Source organism: Sturnus vulgaris, chromosome 7, assembly GCF_052056855.1.
Source record: "Sturnus vulgaris isolate bStuVul1 chromosome 7, bStuVul1.hap1, whole genome shotgun sequence".
Taxonomy (NCBI): domain Eukaryota; kingdom Metazoa; phylum Chordata; class Aves; order Passeriformes; family Sturnidae; genus Sturnus; species Sturnus vulgaris.
Window position 1 is genome coordinate 32,179,730 of NC_142249.1, and position 16,892 is coordinate 32,196,621.

The following is a 16,892-nucleotide window of genomic DNA, read 5'->3' on the forward strand; positions in this document are numbered from 1 at the left end:
CGGGAAAAATGTCTTAGAAGGAGCAAAATCACAGTTTTAACTAATGCTATGGACAGCAACAAACAAACGTGTCTGTATGCCCTAAGTAGGAAAATATTTTTGAATTTCTGAATATTACTGTTGGTCATAGTCTGACGGACTTGATTAATTGTATTGCTAATTCATTATCCTGCAGCTAAGTGCCGGGTATGATTACTGAGAGTTGTAGAAAAGACTCACAAATAGCAACCCAGCAGCATAACTGCAAAATAAATAATCTACCTGTCAGCCTGGAGAAGCTTCATGCAGAGCACAGCAGCATCTTTCTATGCTGATGCAGAGCACGTTTTCTGTGTCTTGTACAGAAGGAACATGCACAAGTGTGGTTATTTATAGTTTCTCCACCTACACTCAGCTTTGAAATTTTGTCTAAAAGAAGTTCAGCATTTAAAAAATACAACGAGATTTTTAGCTTGAAGATGTTTTTTCTCTTCTTGATTTCCTTAAAAACAATAATCTGGGAACATTAGTAACAATCCAGGCATTAAGGAAGAAACATTAGTTCTTCATTTGCCTGTCTATTGTTCTCTTACTTGGAATGTTTTTAGAGAGGCAGTTGCCAAATTTTATGAAGTAAAATATTTAATCGAGAAAATGAAAGATAAGTGGGATACATTTGATGAATGTGAACTTTACCAAAGGAAAGCAATGTTAAATTGAAAAAGCTCCTTCTCAGGGTAAGAGCTGTGGTGTACATTCCCACTCTCTTTTGGGGAGCTCCCATCCCAGATGATGGCCTTTAGTGAAGGAGCAGGCTGGGGCTGTGTGACCTCAGGCAATGCCCAGAGGAAAGGGACAAGTCTTGCTTTCAAAATGCTCAGCCTACACCCAGGCAGCTCTGCCAGAGCCCGGAACTGAACGTGCTGTTTCCAAGAGAGACATAACTAATTCCTACATTTTGCTAATTACTAGAGCTGGGCCTAACTCTTTTCTTTACAAGGACGTGGATGGGACCAGAACACATTGTATTCTCTTCTCCAAACTCCTATCAGTTTCAAACCATCATGATACTTTTATAGATGTGAAGAACAGTACAAATACATATTAGCCATCTGCAGAAAGCAGACAGAAGGTTATTTTTGCCATATATGCCTGTGTAAAGGTAAGGAGTTCAGGTGGAGCAGCTCCGTGGGAGCAGTGTGCCCCTCACCATCACGGGGAGCAGCTGTGCTGCCCATAGAGGGTGACATATCTGGGAGCAGATGAGTAAATGTGATTATTGCCCAGGGCTGTAAGTCTACAATAACATGAAAGTTCTTGGAGGTGAGTGGGGAATGGCAGAGAAATGCTGCAGCAAGACCCCATGAACTTCTGAGCCTCTGCTAGAAAAGTTGTGAGCAGTCTCATTGGTGTGCAGTCCATTGCTATGGGAGATATTTAGCATGTCTTCACTTAGTCATCCTGTTAAGTCTGTAGCCCTTTCATAACCAGTTTGCATATTTTTGTAATAGAAACCTCTAAGAAGGGGGGTGCTGGGCGAGTTGTTATTCTGTGGTGTTTTCCACTGCAGAAGCTGTTGATGAACAAGAATCCTGCTGCAGGGACTGTCTTCTCTGGATAAACTCCTACAGAGCTGTTTCCAGATGGGCTTGTAGGATATCTGTGGGTGCTAGAAGCAGTGAGAAGTGTGAACAAGACTATATAAATGTATTTTTGCATATCTAGGACTTTCCTGACACTCCTCTGGACCCACATGTCTAAGTGGCTGCATAGTTTACTCAGATGCGTTCAGCAGTGTCAGCTGTGCTTTGTGAGGCTGCCCCCACTGCAAAGAACAGAACATGGATGTTCTGTTTTGACAAACTAGTGGGGCTTTCAACTACAAAGGTTGGATTTTTGTTGTTAAAATTAAAAATTGTGCAGAGGTGAAACTTTCACAAAATGTCCAGGAAGCTCATAAAACCACCTACAATCTGACTTCATAAAAACTTCTTTTTTTGGTTGAATGTAGACCAGAGAATAAAGGAAATTTAAAAAAAATATATTTTAATTGGCTCTGCATTTAATTCCCTTGTTAATTTAGTTGCAATATGCAGCAAAATACTGATAGGTCTGTAAGGTTGTTTTTCCCTCTATGGGTAAATGGGACTGTATGTTTTCTTTTGAAAAGACTTCTTTAATTATGTCGTGGTATTTGGAATAGCTACAATTAGAGAGCAAAAGCAGGGAGTGATTAAAAACTCCTACTTAATAGCAGCTGTATTAGTTCTCTGCTTTTGAAAGAGACCCAGACAGTTGAGTCCACACATACCACATGCAGGAGTTGTGGTGAAAAGGAAAGGCAAAATGGTGGTCCAAAATTTTTAGCTGACTAGGGAGCATTGTCTGTTGTAGTCTTTTAAGAGAGATCTTCCTTGAGAAAGGATTGAAGAAGTATCAAAATTCATCTTTCTTGTCCAGTCTTCAGACTATGTTAATGAGGGTAGCTCTGTTCACTCAATTCCACCTTAAAACAAACAAACATGCTCTAAAAACCCCTCTGAAATCTCAGATTGCTTGTCTGATGATAGTGGCCTACACCATGTCTTAAGACAGTTTGAGATAAGTGACTTATTTTTTAGAGTCTGGGCTGAATTAAATACAGAAGAACTTGGTAGGGTGGCTGTATTATTTTCTGAAAGATGAATTAGTCATTCCTGCATGCACAGATCAAACTATGATATTTCAGGATTTATAGGTATATGCTCAGCAATTAGGCGTTTGTACCAGAGTGGTTTGGGAGCAGCTTGCACCTGATCTTAAAGCCCTGCTTTTCAATGGATTGCCTGTTCCCTTTTGTGCAGCTGCCATCACGTTGCTTATTATTTATAATATTTCAGTGTGTTTCCTTTAATGGAAAACGTTCCTAGAATCCCCAACCAAATTTGGAACCACATATTTCTAGAAGCTGCAAAAACTTAAAGTGGAAGGCAGCTTTCTTTCCACTTTCTCTGTCAGCCTTGCTTTTTTCGACTGTAAATGTGATTAATGTCATTTTAGAAAAGTGAATGGAGGCAGGGATATTGAGTCATTTGCTGAACTGCCATGCTGTGCGTTGAACAAAATCACTCCAATTCCAGTCTACTTTTAATATGACATCCTTATTGCTTTCTACTTATTTCTTGAAACTCTTTCGTGATTTGACATATTTGACCCAAAACAGTGAACAGAGAAAGGCGCTGTTCCCTCCTGGTGCTGCTGAGCTGCATCATCAGGGCTCTGCCTGTACGTGGGACTGCACTTACCTGCTTCAACCTGTGCACTACAACCTACGAACTACATGTGTTCACACGTGGCTACATGGAAAATAGAACATGATGGTGAGATGTGTGTCCAGAGGTTCAGATCCTGCTGGATGCACAAATAGTTCCTGCCTCTTAGCTTGACAAACGTGGGGTCTTTGATCCACATTTGCTGAAGGCAGTTCAGACTTCTCTGTGGCTTTTGGTGAGAACAAGATCTGAGATTTAGAGCCTCTGGAAATAAAAATCATTTCATGGGAGCCAAAGTTGATGTTTCTGGTTTAAACATGAGGCGTGATCCCCATCTTTTATTTTATTGTGCCCCCAACATAAATTTATGATGAAGAAAGAAGTGAAAAAGCGAGCTCAGTTTTATTAGGAGGTAGAAACCACAGACGAGAATGACTGAGTTTTGTTTTGGGTTCTATTATAAACCATTAATAATAGCAGGAAAAGCCAGAGGATAAGTTCCTTTGTATTTCACTGTATTTTCTCAGCTAGACCTTTACTTGACATTACCCTGCTGTGACAGGGCCAGGGTTAATCGGGAAAAGGAATCTATTTTCAGCAATGATTTAGAATACAAAAAGAAACTGATTTAAATCAGACTGTGTGTGCATTTTATTCATTACAGAAGATTAGTATTTCTTAAGTCTCCTTGAGTTGTTGTGAGTTAGGGGAGATTTTTCATTTTGTTTTTCTTCTGATTCTCAGTGCTTGTTCTGTCTTCCCTGGTGCTGTTGCTGACACCAAGTTCTCCTGGAGGGCCTGGTAGCAGGCCAGGAGTGGGCTGGCCATGCCATCCTGCACAGAGCAGCATTATCCACTAGATGGAATTCCAGTGGAGAGGAGTTGACAATCCCACACTAGTAGAGGCTGCTGCCTCTACTCATAGTCAGTGATCTCCCTGGCAAATGTGCAAAGTATCTCTTAAAGGTGCTTTTGCCTCCCAGTAAAGGAGTGATTTGTGGGTAACCTGAGAGCACATATTTTTTTAACTGTGTTGTTCATAAATGAATATATGATTTGTAGCTTCTTGTTCTGCTAGAAGAAAATGAAGTATCAAGGGATTCTGTCTTGTATTTGCAAAATCTGGTACATACAGTTAGTATTACTAACTAGGCTTCTACAGTTTTGAAGGGCTTTGACAGAAAAGATTGAATTTTGATGCTGTGCAGTGGAACAAAACATTTATAATAAGCTTTGGATGTGAAGTATGATCTGAAACATGAACCTTTTAACTGCATTTCTTGGTTACAAAAAGCAGGCTTGGCGAAAACAGAGCTTCTGGAATAGCAGTTTCAGACATGCAGGGCCTTGGAGCTATGGAGAATTCATAATAGCATCTACAGAAAAAGTGAAGATAAGGTTTGCTTCTTATGAATTTTCAAGTGCCATATGAATTCCTGCATCTCATCAGAATTCAGTTAGCCCATAGTCTCAAAAGCAAGCAAGAAAATGCTCATAGTGGCAGCTTAATACTGGCTAGCTTCCTTTCACTACACAATTCTAGAGGCTTTATCCATATGTTTAAAGTTAGGCAATGCTTATGCACCTATTTGAAATGGGGCCTCATTTAAAGCTGAATAAATTAGGTGGAATTGCTCTGGAATTTATTACAACTATGTTACCAAAGAGTTAAACTAACCCCTTTGAATTATACCAGGTTTGTACTGTTTTGAGATCAAGATCTGACTCTTAACTGCTCGAAGTGTAACATGGTATAATTTATTTTCAGTTTTCAGAATAACCTAGTTTTAAGAGTCACTATGGCAACAACAGTGGGTCTCAGGGTAACAAAGATTAATGATTCCTTTGGCCAAGATACTCGAGTGGGTCACCTCACTCAGGAGCAGTGGAACTGTTCCACATGGCCCGGGTCAAATGCAGAAGTCAGGGTGCTCTGTCACTGCTGGTACCACATGCTGCATCTTAATCACCAGCTCACACTTCTCATCTCTTCCTGTTGCACCAGGGCAGGGGTCAGTAACTGCTGTGTTTGAGCAGCCCTCAGGGCTCAGGCTGCCTGGGAAAGTGTGGAGTCACCATCCCTGGAGGTATTTCAAAGACATGCAGAATCTTAGGGACCTGGTTTAGTGATGGGCTTGGCAATGATGGGTTGGAGTCAATGATCTTCAAGTTCCTTCCTGACTTTAATGATTCTTACCCAGGTCATCCTCATTGCATCTTCTTTTGTTTCTCCTAAAAGAAATGCAGTTTAAAAGGTGTGAAAATACAGAAGTTTTTCAGCTAACTTCGAGAGCAGATATAGTTCCTTAAAGTAATGGATTTACTACTCCTTTGACATTTTGTGTTCATGTTAAATGGGTGCAGATCATGAGGATTTGATGAGAAAGAATTGGTTCCCAAGGAGATTTTGATTTAAATTGGATAAAGTTATGAGATGTTTCTTAGTTTTCACATTTCCTGATTAGAAAAGATACCTACAGAAAGAGACTTCATTTTCAAAGTGCTCTCTTGAAATGTCTGCTTTCCCTTTTAAAATAGAGGCCCATTGCTTTTTCTTGTTTGAAAATTAAATTAACTCTTTTCAACTTTTTAAAAGACTTGACCTTAGCTGCACTAATGCAATCATCTTGCCATATTCCCATCATAGAAATTAGCCTAAAGGAAGAGCAATTATCATCCCAGGACTTTGCTAAATTATTGCCTGATTGCTTCTTCAACCTTTTCCCTCTCAAACGATTCTTCTATCTCTTTCTTCCCATGTTTTCCTACAGTATCCCATACAAACTATCAGCATTCCCTGCCAGTGGACTCTCAAGTATGTTTTCCTCTGACTTTGCCTGGGCAGGATTTGTTTTGTCAGTTTAGTTGTGCCATAGGTCATAGACTTCCCTTAGGCAGCAGTTTGGTCCTCAGCAAAAAGGACCCAAAAAAAGCGTGGAAAGAGCTCTGGAAGTGGCTGTCTTCAAACACCTCCTTCCCAATGCTCTGCTCAGATGAAACCTGTCTGAATTGCCACTATTATTGTTTTAACAGTTACACAGATCATTCTACAGGGACAGTCAGGGTTATTCTTCCTCCAGGTAGCATTTTGAATCTTGTGCTTACCCAGCCATATAATGACTGTAATAGCTGGCACAGTCAGCCTGCTGCAACTGTACTGAGTTTTACTTCATTTTCTCAATGACCTGGGTTTGCTGCTTATTTTGTTGGGTGTGTAATTGTGCTCTTGAGGAGATAAGGAGACAGGACATGCACATCATAATAGAAAATAATGCTTCTATCAATGTTGATCTTAAACTAGCGAAATAAAAATAATTTTTAAAAAAGAGATATTAGCATATTATAGCTACCCCAATGAACAGAAACAGATTTAACAGTTCTTTTAATTCCAAAGAACTCATGAGTTACAGTCCTTTCCTAGCTAGAATAAAATACAGCTTGGCAATAAAGCACAATTAGGAAATCTGAAGATTTAATTTGGAAAAAACTCTTAACTTCACTTTTAATGGCTACTTAAGTTTTTAAGCTACTTAAGTTTTTAAGGCATAACTAAATTATTTTAACTAAGTGACTGTAACTTCAGTGTCGACCTGTATCTCAGGATGTTAATTTTTGGCAGTAGAGTAAGTTACAAAGTCCGTGCTCTCAATTAGAATGTTAAATGTTTGTCTTGAATTATTACACAGTTATTCTAGTTCTAAAGACATTTCCTTTCTTCAGGCTAAGGGAGAATTTCTCCAAATAGGCTGACATGTGGATGTTTACAAGTGCTGGTGATTTCAGGTTTGACTGGGAACCTTTCAGAGTTCTTGCATTTGCCACAGGCTGACTGCTTCATATTTCTCATTGTTTACACGGCAGATTAAGTGCTTTGTGTCCACACAGATTTATGTCCTTACTTTTGCTTTATTCACTCAGTTATTCCATATCTCATTTGCCAATTTTCTGCGCCTTTTATGACGGAAACAAATCTTTATGAGCAGCTTAGTAAATGTTGATCTTTAGCATCTTTTGTTAATTAGGCCTATCAGATTATCAGAGCCTCATACTGACATCGTCTTTTGCCAGTTTCCTGGGACAACTCAGGAATTCACTTAGACTTTTTATATAATATTTACAATGTATATATGTAATGTTTTTATTGCCCCCCCCCCCCCCCCCAATGCAAAATGAAATTATAGAATTTATGTGTTTCAGAGAGTGGTCGTGAAAACAAATTCACTGATGACTGGAGTGGTCAGATATGTTAACATGGGTATCCAAGAACAGAAAATGCTGTTCAGCAAGTTATTCTCTGATGACTACTTCAATGCTATAAGCATGAAAAAGTTATTGGAATAGTTTTCTGTAGAGTTACAGTAAGTGGATATCAATTATTAATAAATAAAAAGCACATACTGCATACTAATTTAATATGAAACATTGTTTAAAGTAAAGCCATTTACTGTTTAAAAAAAGAATGTAAGAAGAGATTTGTTCCAAACTTGAATTTGGCTCTGCTTCCCTTTTTAATAGATATATTGAAAACTCCTGACAAGAGGAAAGAGATTGTTAATGGGGTTATTTGTAGACTGTTAACAACACAAATGCTGGGTGACTGGCCCCCAGTAATTGCCATTACAAGGCATGTAGTCATTCCTAGTTAAAAACATGCTGCAGAAAAGCTCTTAGTGGACCAGTTGGCACATGGCTGTCAAGCAATTTGAAGAAATGTATCTGGGATTTTCTACCCAGAGAAAATGGGACACAAGCTGGTCAAAGAAAGGGAAGCAGGAAGTGATGGTTGAACTGCCAACACATCTGGTCCTGCTTCCTCATCCCCACAGTGTCAGTTGTGTCAAATACATGTTGTCCCTGCAGGACATAAGTGCTTTGCTACCCCATTTTATGAAATTACTTCTACTCTGTGGGTAAAAAAATGTGTTAGTAAACATACTGTTTTAATTTTTAAAATGCTTTTCTTTATAAAGAAATAGGGTTGTAACGGAAGTATATATATAAAAAACTTTGTTTGTAATTAGGACTTCCTATAAAATATGCCTGGGATCTACATTACAAAAAAAGCTCAGAGCTCAGGTGGTTTAGATTCTATGCAACCAAGCACGAAAAGCCTGAAATAATTTAGTTGCCTGAAATAATAAATAAATAAATAAATAAATAAATAAATAAATAAATAAATAAATAAATAAATAAATAATCTCATCTTCCATTTCTCCAGTGGCAGATTTCTGGACTTAATCCATAATATCTGTGGTACTGTCACAGTCCTGGGGCTGCCTGCAGTGTCTTGTCCCTTCGGAGTGACAGCAGTTCCAGCTGTTGTATCCCAGTCCATTGACATCAGCCACATTGAGGATCCAGAACTTTCTGGGAGTGCAGGGCTCCTTGCTGAAGTCCCACCTGTTACAGAAATACCAGTGCTGCTCAATTACAATGTATTCCTTTAGCTTCTGTGTGTTTGGAAAGACATGGAGAAAGAGTATCAATCTCATTCTGTAATTTTCCAACCTTATATTGTCAAGTTTGGGGTTTTCTTCCAGCTTGTAGTAGACCCTAAAGAGATTTGATCTAAATTTTAGTCAGTGTTATTGTGAGACGAAACTCCACATGGCTGCTGCACATAGAGATATCATACTTTTAAAAGAGAATCCTCTGTAACCCTCAGAGTATCACATTTGTCATCCTACTTTTCTATAAGGATCAGTTACATTTAGAACTCAGTAGAAGAACCTGAAAGAATTGGAGGGTTCATATTGTCAATATTTTATGGTCTGCAGTGAAGGTTTTTTAACCTTTTCATTCCAGTAACTGTGATAACGCTTTCTCCCCATATAAAATAGATTTTAATTCATCCATCCACCATGCTTTTGGACTACCTCTCACACTGAGATGTGAAATCAGCTGTTGCTGTTTTGCAGTTTACACAAGCTCATCAGAGAATGGTACTTCCTGTAAAAGATTCCAGATTTCTGATTCCCTTTCCCCAAAAGTCATCTATGTGAAAGTAAATATTTAATATCTGCCAGGCTCCAATAACTAAGCTACACTTCAAAATAAATTGAATAGCAAAAATTCAATAAACCTAATTTGGCAGCAGCATCCTTGAGCATTTATCTTCTCTCCAGTTAGGATGGATTTTGACAAAGCTACTTGTGTTCATCCATAGCAAGCACAAGGCATTCCTCTGCAGCTGTTCCATCCTCACCCTCACAGGGTTTCTCTGTGCTGCTGAGACAGGAGAAGTAACTGGGTGTTCTTCTTTTCTGGCAGGTACTGGACTGGATTGAAAATCACGGGGAAGCCTTTCTGAGCAAACACACAGGAGTGGGGAAGTCTCTACACAGAGCACGCGCGCTGCAGAAAAGACATGATGATTTTGAAGAGGTAGCACAGGTAAGAGTGTGAACCAGAGATTTCTGCTGGCTTGATTTTTGTTACTCCTTTTGCATATTCAGAAAAAGCTATCACTGTTTTGGGTCGTGCTGTCTTCAGTCATTTGGAGCTGCCCAGGATCCCGTCTCTGATGTCTGGAAGTCGCCATGCACACTGCAGAGCGGGGTAGTGGCAGGACTTAACAATCAGAAAATCACCACTCTGGGTCGATGAAAGCTCTCAAAGCCTATGAGAAATTACAAGCAGCTTGTGGGAAAGTAGCACTTTCTGTTGGGACATAGAGGAGAATGGTTATGAGTGAGAGCAATGGAAAAATCAATCATAACTGTGACGGTGGAGACTGAGGGCCTTGAGCATAAGGTGGGAAGCAGCAGTCAAGAAGCAGGGGAAGCACCAGAGTTTGCAGTAAGGACAAATACCCTTCCCATCCTTCAGTGCATTATGTGGAAGGGATTTTTTGTTTTGGACAGAGAGGCAATGGTTACAGGTAGAAATTGTTATTGTTATTATTATAAATTTTCCTCAAAAAACACTGTAAGCAAGATTTTTCCAGGAATTTGGTATGAAGCTAAAATCTTACAACTATTCCTCAAAGTGGAGGAATCTGATTCCTTTGCAGCTGATGGGTAGAATCACTGAGTGTCTTATTGCTCTGCCTGGACGATTGTGAGCATGAAGTTTATGGTGCATCCTAATTACACATAATTGACACAGGTTGAACCCTGGTTGAGCTTTGACAGGAACACTGCTCTGGTTCATTCACATGAGAATATCATTGCTAATTTATGAGGCCTGTCTGCAGTGTGACACTGGAGTGTGGTGCTGGGAAATGGACGTGGGGACATGCAGTGAGGGGAAGTGAAAGGAATCTCAGCCTTTACCTGAGGTCAAGGACTTGAGAGTACAATACTCTTGTATTTGGACAGAGTAATAGTGACAGCAAGAGGAGAGTCCATAAATTTATCACACCTGGAATTCTCTTGCAGAACTTCTAATGGGGTTGATTTTACAGCTAGGGAATAAATCTCTTCCCTTTGATTATAATAAATTTATATTCTTCCTAACTCCCTTCTTGATTCTTAACACTTTACAGCTGGTTAGAAATTAACTCTAAGTTTAAATATTTGTTATTTTCTCAAGCTGTCAAACAGCTTTGCCATGGCTAGGGTGGATAACTGGCAGGACTTTTTCCCATTATGTAATAGAGCAGATATGCCACCATCCTAAACAACTGTTGAGTTTGCCCATTCCCCCCATCAGGATGTTAATTACCGGCTTTAATGATAGTAAAAAGAGTTGTATTTGTTTTTCTTTTAAAAAATCCAGAAACAACAACATAAAAAGTGTTCACCTGACACACCCAGTGAACAATATAAGCAATAGTAATTCCTATTGGCAGTTCTCTGATAAAAATGCTTAGCCTGCCTTAGATTCCAAATTTATTCTTAAAAATCCGCTTTCTTTGGCTCTGATATATTTGTTCTTATCTCTTGCTGTTTCTGGAGGGTGTTTGCAAAGGTCAGACTAGAAGCAATTTTCAGGAGTCTTCTTGACATTTTTAACAGGGGGCAAAACATTTCTGGTTTTGCCTTACTGTGTGTAAAATCAGAGTTTTGTGTCTGGCATTGCTGTGCTGAGAAATACTCTGATTGACTGACCTGCCATGGCACTAGATTGAGAGGTGGAATGTGCTCCCTCTATGTCTGATTAGAAACTGCAGATTGATAAATCTGGATGTAATGATTCAATCAGGCATGGCCCAAATAGATCACATTCCTGCATACAGCTGTGCTCAGAAAATGTCAGTGATTTTACAGCACTGTGTTGTGGGCAATAGGGAATGTAATTTGGGGTCTCTCTCTCTCACGACTGCTGTTTAGACAAAGCTCTGGCAATTTTTCTGACTGTATTTATGCTATGTGGAAGGCGCAGATGGCAAATGTTTGAATTTGGATTGAAAAGCCTGAGGTCCTGGGAGGGAGGTTGTTATCTTGTATATACCTGCAACTGTTTCTCAGTCGGTGCTGGTACTGTTTGCAGGCTGCCTCTGTGGAAGTGCCAACCTGGGCACAGCACAGTGCCTGCTGACATTTTGTAGCCAAGAGTTATCAAGACATCACCAAAGGAATAGAATATCACTCTGGATGTAGCTACAGTGTGCCAATGATGGCCTCTTTGCTTGGCTGGAATTACTTTTTGCAAATCAGGTAGCTGTAGTCTAGCCAGTTAATGTTGTAAATCAAAAGATAATTTCATTTTAGGCTCTCTAACTTTTCCTTATTCAGGGCTTTTATCCTGAAAACAGCATACCTTCCTGTTGGAAAAGCCTCCCAACACTTCAGCACTGTCTAGCTGAGCTGCACATGTTGGAAGTGCTTCCCCTGCTCTCCGTATATGAAGAGAGAATCACAGACCATTTTCCTCTCTTCTTGATTGCATCCTCAGTAATCAGAGGTTAAGGTGGCCTTCTCAGCATCCTCCTCTGCTCACAGAGAGGATTGCTGCCTTTGTGCTGCTGCAGAATTAGGAGATGTCCGGGGAAGCTGCTCTGATAATCCCTGGCATTCTGCTGCCACAGGTCTGAGTGGTTTCGCGAATGGTGTGAGCACTTCTGTAGCCTTTCTGCCTTACGAGCTTTTCCCTCAGACGTGCATTAATATTTCCCGTGGTTCATCTTCGTCCCGGTTCGGGCCGGGGACCAGTGCAGATTTGCACCTGCAGATGGCACTCGCAGTGCGCTGGAGAGCTCGAGCCCTAACGGGAAACACAGCCGATGTTCCTCATCCAAACCAGCCAAACATTGTCTCGCTGTGAAATGAAGCAGAAGTGGAAGCTGGCTCACTCTGTGTCCCATGGTGTTCTCCCACCCCTGCCAAAACCCAAGTTGTTCAAGGTCACCCAGAAAAACAATCCCCCTAATATTTTTATTTTTTTTTTAATGCGGAGCTGGGCGGTCCATGGTTAAAGTCAAGGTGGTGCTTGTCATCTGTGTTTATGGGATAAGCTGCTCTCAGATCTTTGAAGCTGTTCTCAAGGCTCTTGGGTCACATGAAGCTCACAGCTACAACTGCGTTTGCATTTAGTACCTGTGTGTGTCTGCATGCAATGGTGTATTTTTCGCAGTAATCCAAAGGCACTGATGTTTATAAGGTGAAATAGCACAACAAAGTGCATGTTCTGAACAGCCTTGGCTCAAAATGCGTGGGGTTGTCCCTTCTTATCAAACATAGTAGGAAGGTTGACTTGATGCTGAGTGTGGCCATCAGAGTTCATGGGGTTTGTCCAGGGCAGCAGCTCTCAGTTCAGGTCTTATGTCTAAACCAGTTTTGATGTAGGTACAGGGTGGGATCCTCTACTCCTGACTTTGAAAGCTTTAAGGGATCCATTTTGCCAAGGCATAAATGCAATGCAGTGGACTATTCTTGAATTATTGCAAAGAAGAAGAGCCAGACAAAATATGAGACAGATGCTGGACATTACAGTCTGGCATTTGAGAAGCCATTGATTCCTGTTCTTGGGTATCTGTGCTTGCCTTCCTTCAAGACAGCTTTGGAAGATGATGACTAAACACCTGAACACTGGCTTTGTACCATTAAAGCTAACTTTTGTGTACATGCACAGTTCCTTTAAGATTCAGCTCTTCCTTTTATTCATCTCAGAGTGGTAAATGTATCTTCTGCAAGTGAAGGCTTTCAGCAGAGACCTTGGAAACCAAAGTCCTGTATCAGCTATAAGAAATAAAAACTCAGGTGACGTTCTTCATCTAAGAAGTGATTTGTTCTCCAATATTCCTTTCTAGAATATTCCCTTCCTCCACTGTGCTGTTCCTAAAATACTGGCAGTTCAGAGTTTTTGAAAAGCCCTTACAAATAAAAAGAACTTTAGGTGCAGATATGTTGAAAAAATACAGTTATGTTGTTTGTCATGTGGAATATCCAGAGGATCCAGTAAGAAATTTTGCAGGTAAAAATAGTATTCTGTGACCTCTCAGTCACACAGTTTTACTTGAATTGCTTTAAGACTAAGTGTGGTAATGGAATAGTCAGGCCAAAACTGAATTGCAAACAGCTACTTTTTTGGCCTTCAGGATAAAAACCTAGTGCTTTCCCATACAAATTCCAGCTCTGTTGGATGTCGTTGTTCTAAAGCTTGGCATGAAGTTCAGTACTGATGTAAAACAGCTAGGAGTAAATTAAGAGTCCATGTTGATAATGAGCACTTAGGAAGAATTGTCCTAGGGTGGGTTTTTTAATTATTATTTTGTTTTACTTTTTAAAATTCTGGGACCTATCTGGTGGGCATATTGGGTTTTCCCTTTGGGTTGAGTGACTAAAATCCTATGTGGAATGAAATATTAAGCCAAAACAGGGAGAAAGCAGACAATTAAACCTGGTAAATATGCTCAAAGTTGGCAATAATAACTGTACTTTCATTAATGCCAAATCTTTTTTAAAATAACAAAAGCATGAGACAGGCAACAAAAAATCAGGTCTACTCTTATTTTCATCATCCTTCACATGGCCATTAGCAAGTTCTGAAGCTGTAATCTGCATTTTCCTGTTCACTTCATTTATGTAAATGTATTCACTTGTACTCAAAGACGAAAAAATGCCCACTGGCAGCAGATTACACAGGCCTTTGTACCATGGTGCAGGAGCTCCAGAACTCTTGTTTTCTCCTCCTGGCTGGCATCAGGCTGCATCTGGCAGTCACAGACAGCAGAGATCAGTGGAACTGCCAATACATGGGCTGTGTGTGAAGGTTATGTAGGGACTGCTGGATCCAAAAGCTCCTAACAGCATACCTAGGGGCCGGATAGTTTATCATGGGAGCCATGGTACAGCTCTGTGCATGAAGTGTAGAAGCCTCTGGGTGACTCGGGACCACTGAGAGCATTGCAAGAGCAGAAACCCTGAAATGGTTCTTCACAGCCTGGGCCAGGAGCCAGAAAGGCTGGGAAGGGCTGGGCAGATTGCCTGGGTCGGATTGATGCTGTGGGGACCTGACTGCCAGACCTAAGTCAGAGCAGGGCATGTGAGCCGTGTTTTCCCTGAGGAAGTGTGAAGGAAAGACTCTTCAGAGCACATTTTGGGCATCAGTCCCATGGAGACTCTTGCCCATGGAGCAGAAGCCTGGCAAATCTTGTTGAAGCAATGGAGTTGAATTGGTGGCCAGTGGCACTCCATGATCGATTGGTAGAAGGGAATCTGTTTTTAGACAGGCTCTATAACGGCACAGAGATCTGCCTGGCAGTTGTGTGAAGGGCTGTATCTATTATGCCATGTCTTTGAGTTTGCATTTCAGTGTATCTCACTTCCAGCTGAAGGTGATTTTCTTTCCTATTTCTTCTCTTCCAAAATTACTTGACAGCTGGATCTTTTCATTAAACCTCCTGCAGCATGATTCACAATCTAAATGCTCCCTATAAAATCTCAAGTCTTGGCAACACAGTGCATTTTTTTACAATTGCCAGGAGCTAGCTTCCTATCACCGGTTTATTTGGGTAGGTTTATTTTTGTGTCTTTAAAATATGTTCCTTTAATTCCCTGTAAATGCATAATGCTGTTCCCATGGCAGAGAGGGAGACAATGAAGCTATTTAAGAAATATATATTTTTAATTCTGGAAGTTCTGTAAAACAGAATTTCTATTGTGTGGTGAATTCTGAGATTTTGAACTAATTTCTTTTTGAATCAGAAGACAGCCAATGTTTCCTAAAGAAGATAAATCCTGGAATTTGTTTCTTCATGGCCCAAAACTTCTTAAAGAGAACACTGGAAAATTATAACACTGATGTGTTATATAAACCAAGTACTAAAAATATATTCGATATGGTACTAATGTATCAACTGAATAAACCTAGAGCTGAAACAAAAGGTATTTAGCTCTGACAATTTCTGTGAAATATACCCACTTTAAAAAACCACTGCTGTTCTGACTGACCTGTCCGTATTGATGAAAACCATCATCATCTAAAGGCTTTTAAAATTTTCTGGTCATTTTTCTCTGTGCTCTTCTTATTGGCAGGTCAGTAGGTTATCAAACTGTACCTTATCGATTCCAGGAGATTAATTGCAGCAATGTCCAAGTCCCATTTGTAATGATGGTGGACTGGTACTCTTCAATTTCTTGTAGCTATCGATAACAGGGAGGCTCAAGGGGACAGGAGTGGCACTGAGGATTGTATCAGCATTTTTACTTTGTGATTCTGTTCTAGTGCAGTAGAAGAAGATGCTCCAGGCTGTGCTGCTGCCTCTAGGCCAGCCAGTGATGGCTTTAGGAGAATGGCACAACTGGCTGTGACATTGCTGCCAATACCAAATGTGCTGCTTTGCAGACATTGGTAAAAAGGAAATTTAATGTAGATTAAGCCAATATTGGGGATTTGTATGCAAATCAAGGACAGATTTCAAGTATTTGTTATCACTGTACAAATTTTCTGGAAATAGACTGAGTTCCATTGATCACTCTGCTGCACAAGATTTAGAACAAAATCACATTTCCAATTTCAGATAAATTGCTTATAATTAACTTGTTCTGAAGAGTGGAGAATCAGTTTGATGGCTTGACACTGCAGAGAAGCTGCTTGGCAGTGTGATTGTGCCTCTCTTCTTTCACTATCATAGATCTCTAATCGTCCAGATGAAGAATGTTGTTTTAGTCCTTCATCAGGTGTTTGAACTGTCTAAAAACTACACTTGCATTATGAGACTATTGCAGAGGTTTTATACTGATTATATATAAATTGAAAGTACTCAACTATCTTTTTATTGCACATAAACCTATTTTTAAAATTTATTTTCCTGTGATAATTTTCCCTGTATAAAGATAGGACAACCTCAGTGGATTTACAGAGTTCTTTTGGAATTACACATAGGAATAGGGATAAAAATCCTAATGTGCATATCAATATTTCACTTGTTGATTCAGTGCTTGTAACCCAGCTATTAATCTTGCCCTCCATAACTGTGGTCTGTGAGGTCTGGTTTTGCATAACCAAGTCCCAAGGAAGCACTGGTTTGTGTCACTGTGGAAATGGCTTCTGGTTTGAGGCATTCAGGCACCTTTGTTTAGTGTCTGTTTCAGAGCAGCACCACATGCAGAAACACAGAGCCCTCTCCTCCCCTGCTGAGCTAGGGAGAGAAATTCAAAGATTAACATGAGAAAAGCAGGCAGAATCAGCCTTCTTATGCCTCTACATTTGAAATTAAACTTGTTTGGAGGGAAAGAAATTGCAGAATTTGCAATTCCCCAATTTCCAAGAAGTCAG

At 40.0% G+C, this 16,892-nt stretch overlaps 1 protein-coding gene across 14 annotated transcripts in view; it reads left to right on the top strand.

The window, feature by feature from the left end:
* Positions 1-16,892, top strand: part of KALRN (kalirin RhoGEF kinase) — a 465,057-nt gene that overhangs the window by 242,018 nt on the left and 206,147 nt on the right. For all 14 annotated transcript variants that reach the window (XM_088168302.1, XM_088168303.1, XM_088168297.1 and 11 more), the window contains exon 10: positions 9,501-9,623. In XM_088168302.1, coding sequence (XP_088024428.1) covers positions 9,501-9,623 — 123 coding nt within the window. The remainder of the gene's footprint in view (positions 1-9,500; positions 9,624-16,892) is intronic.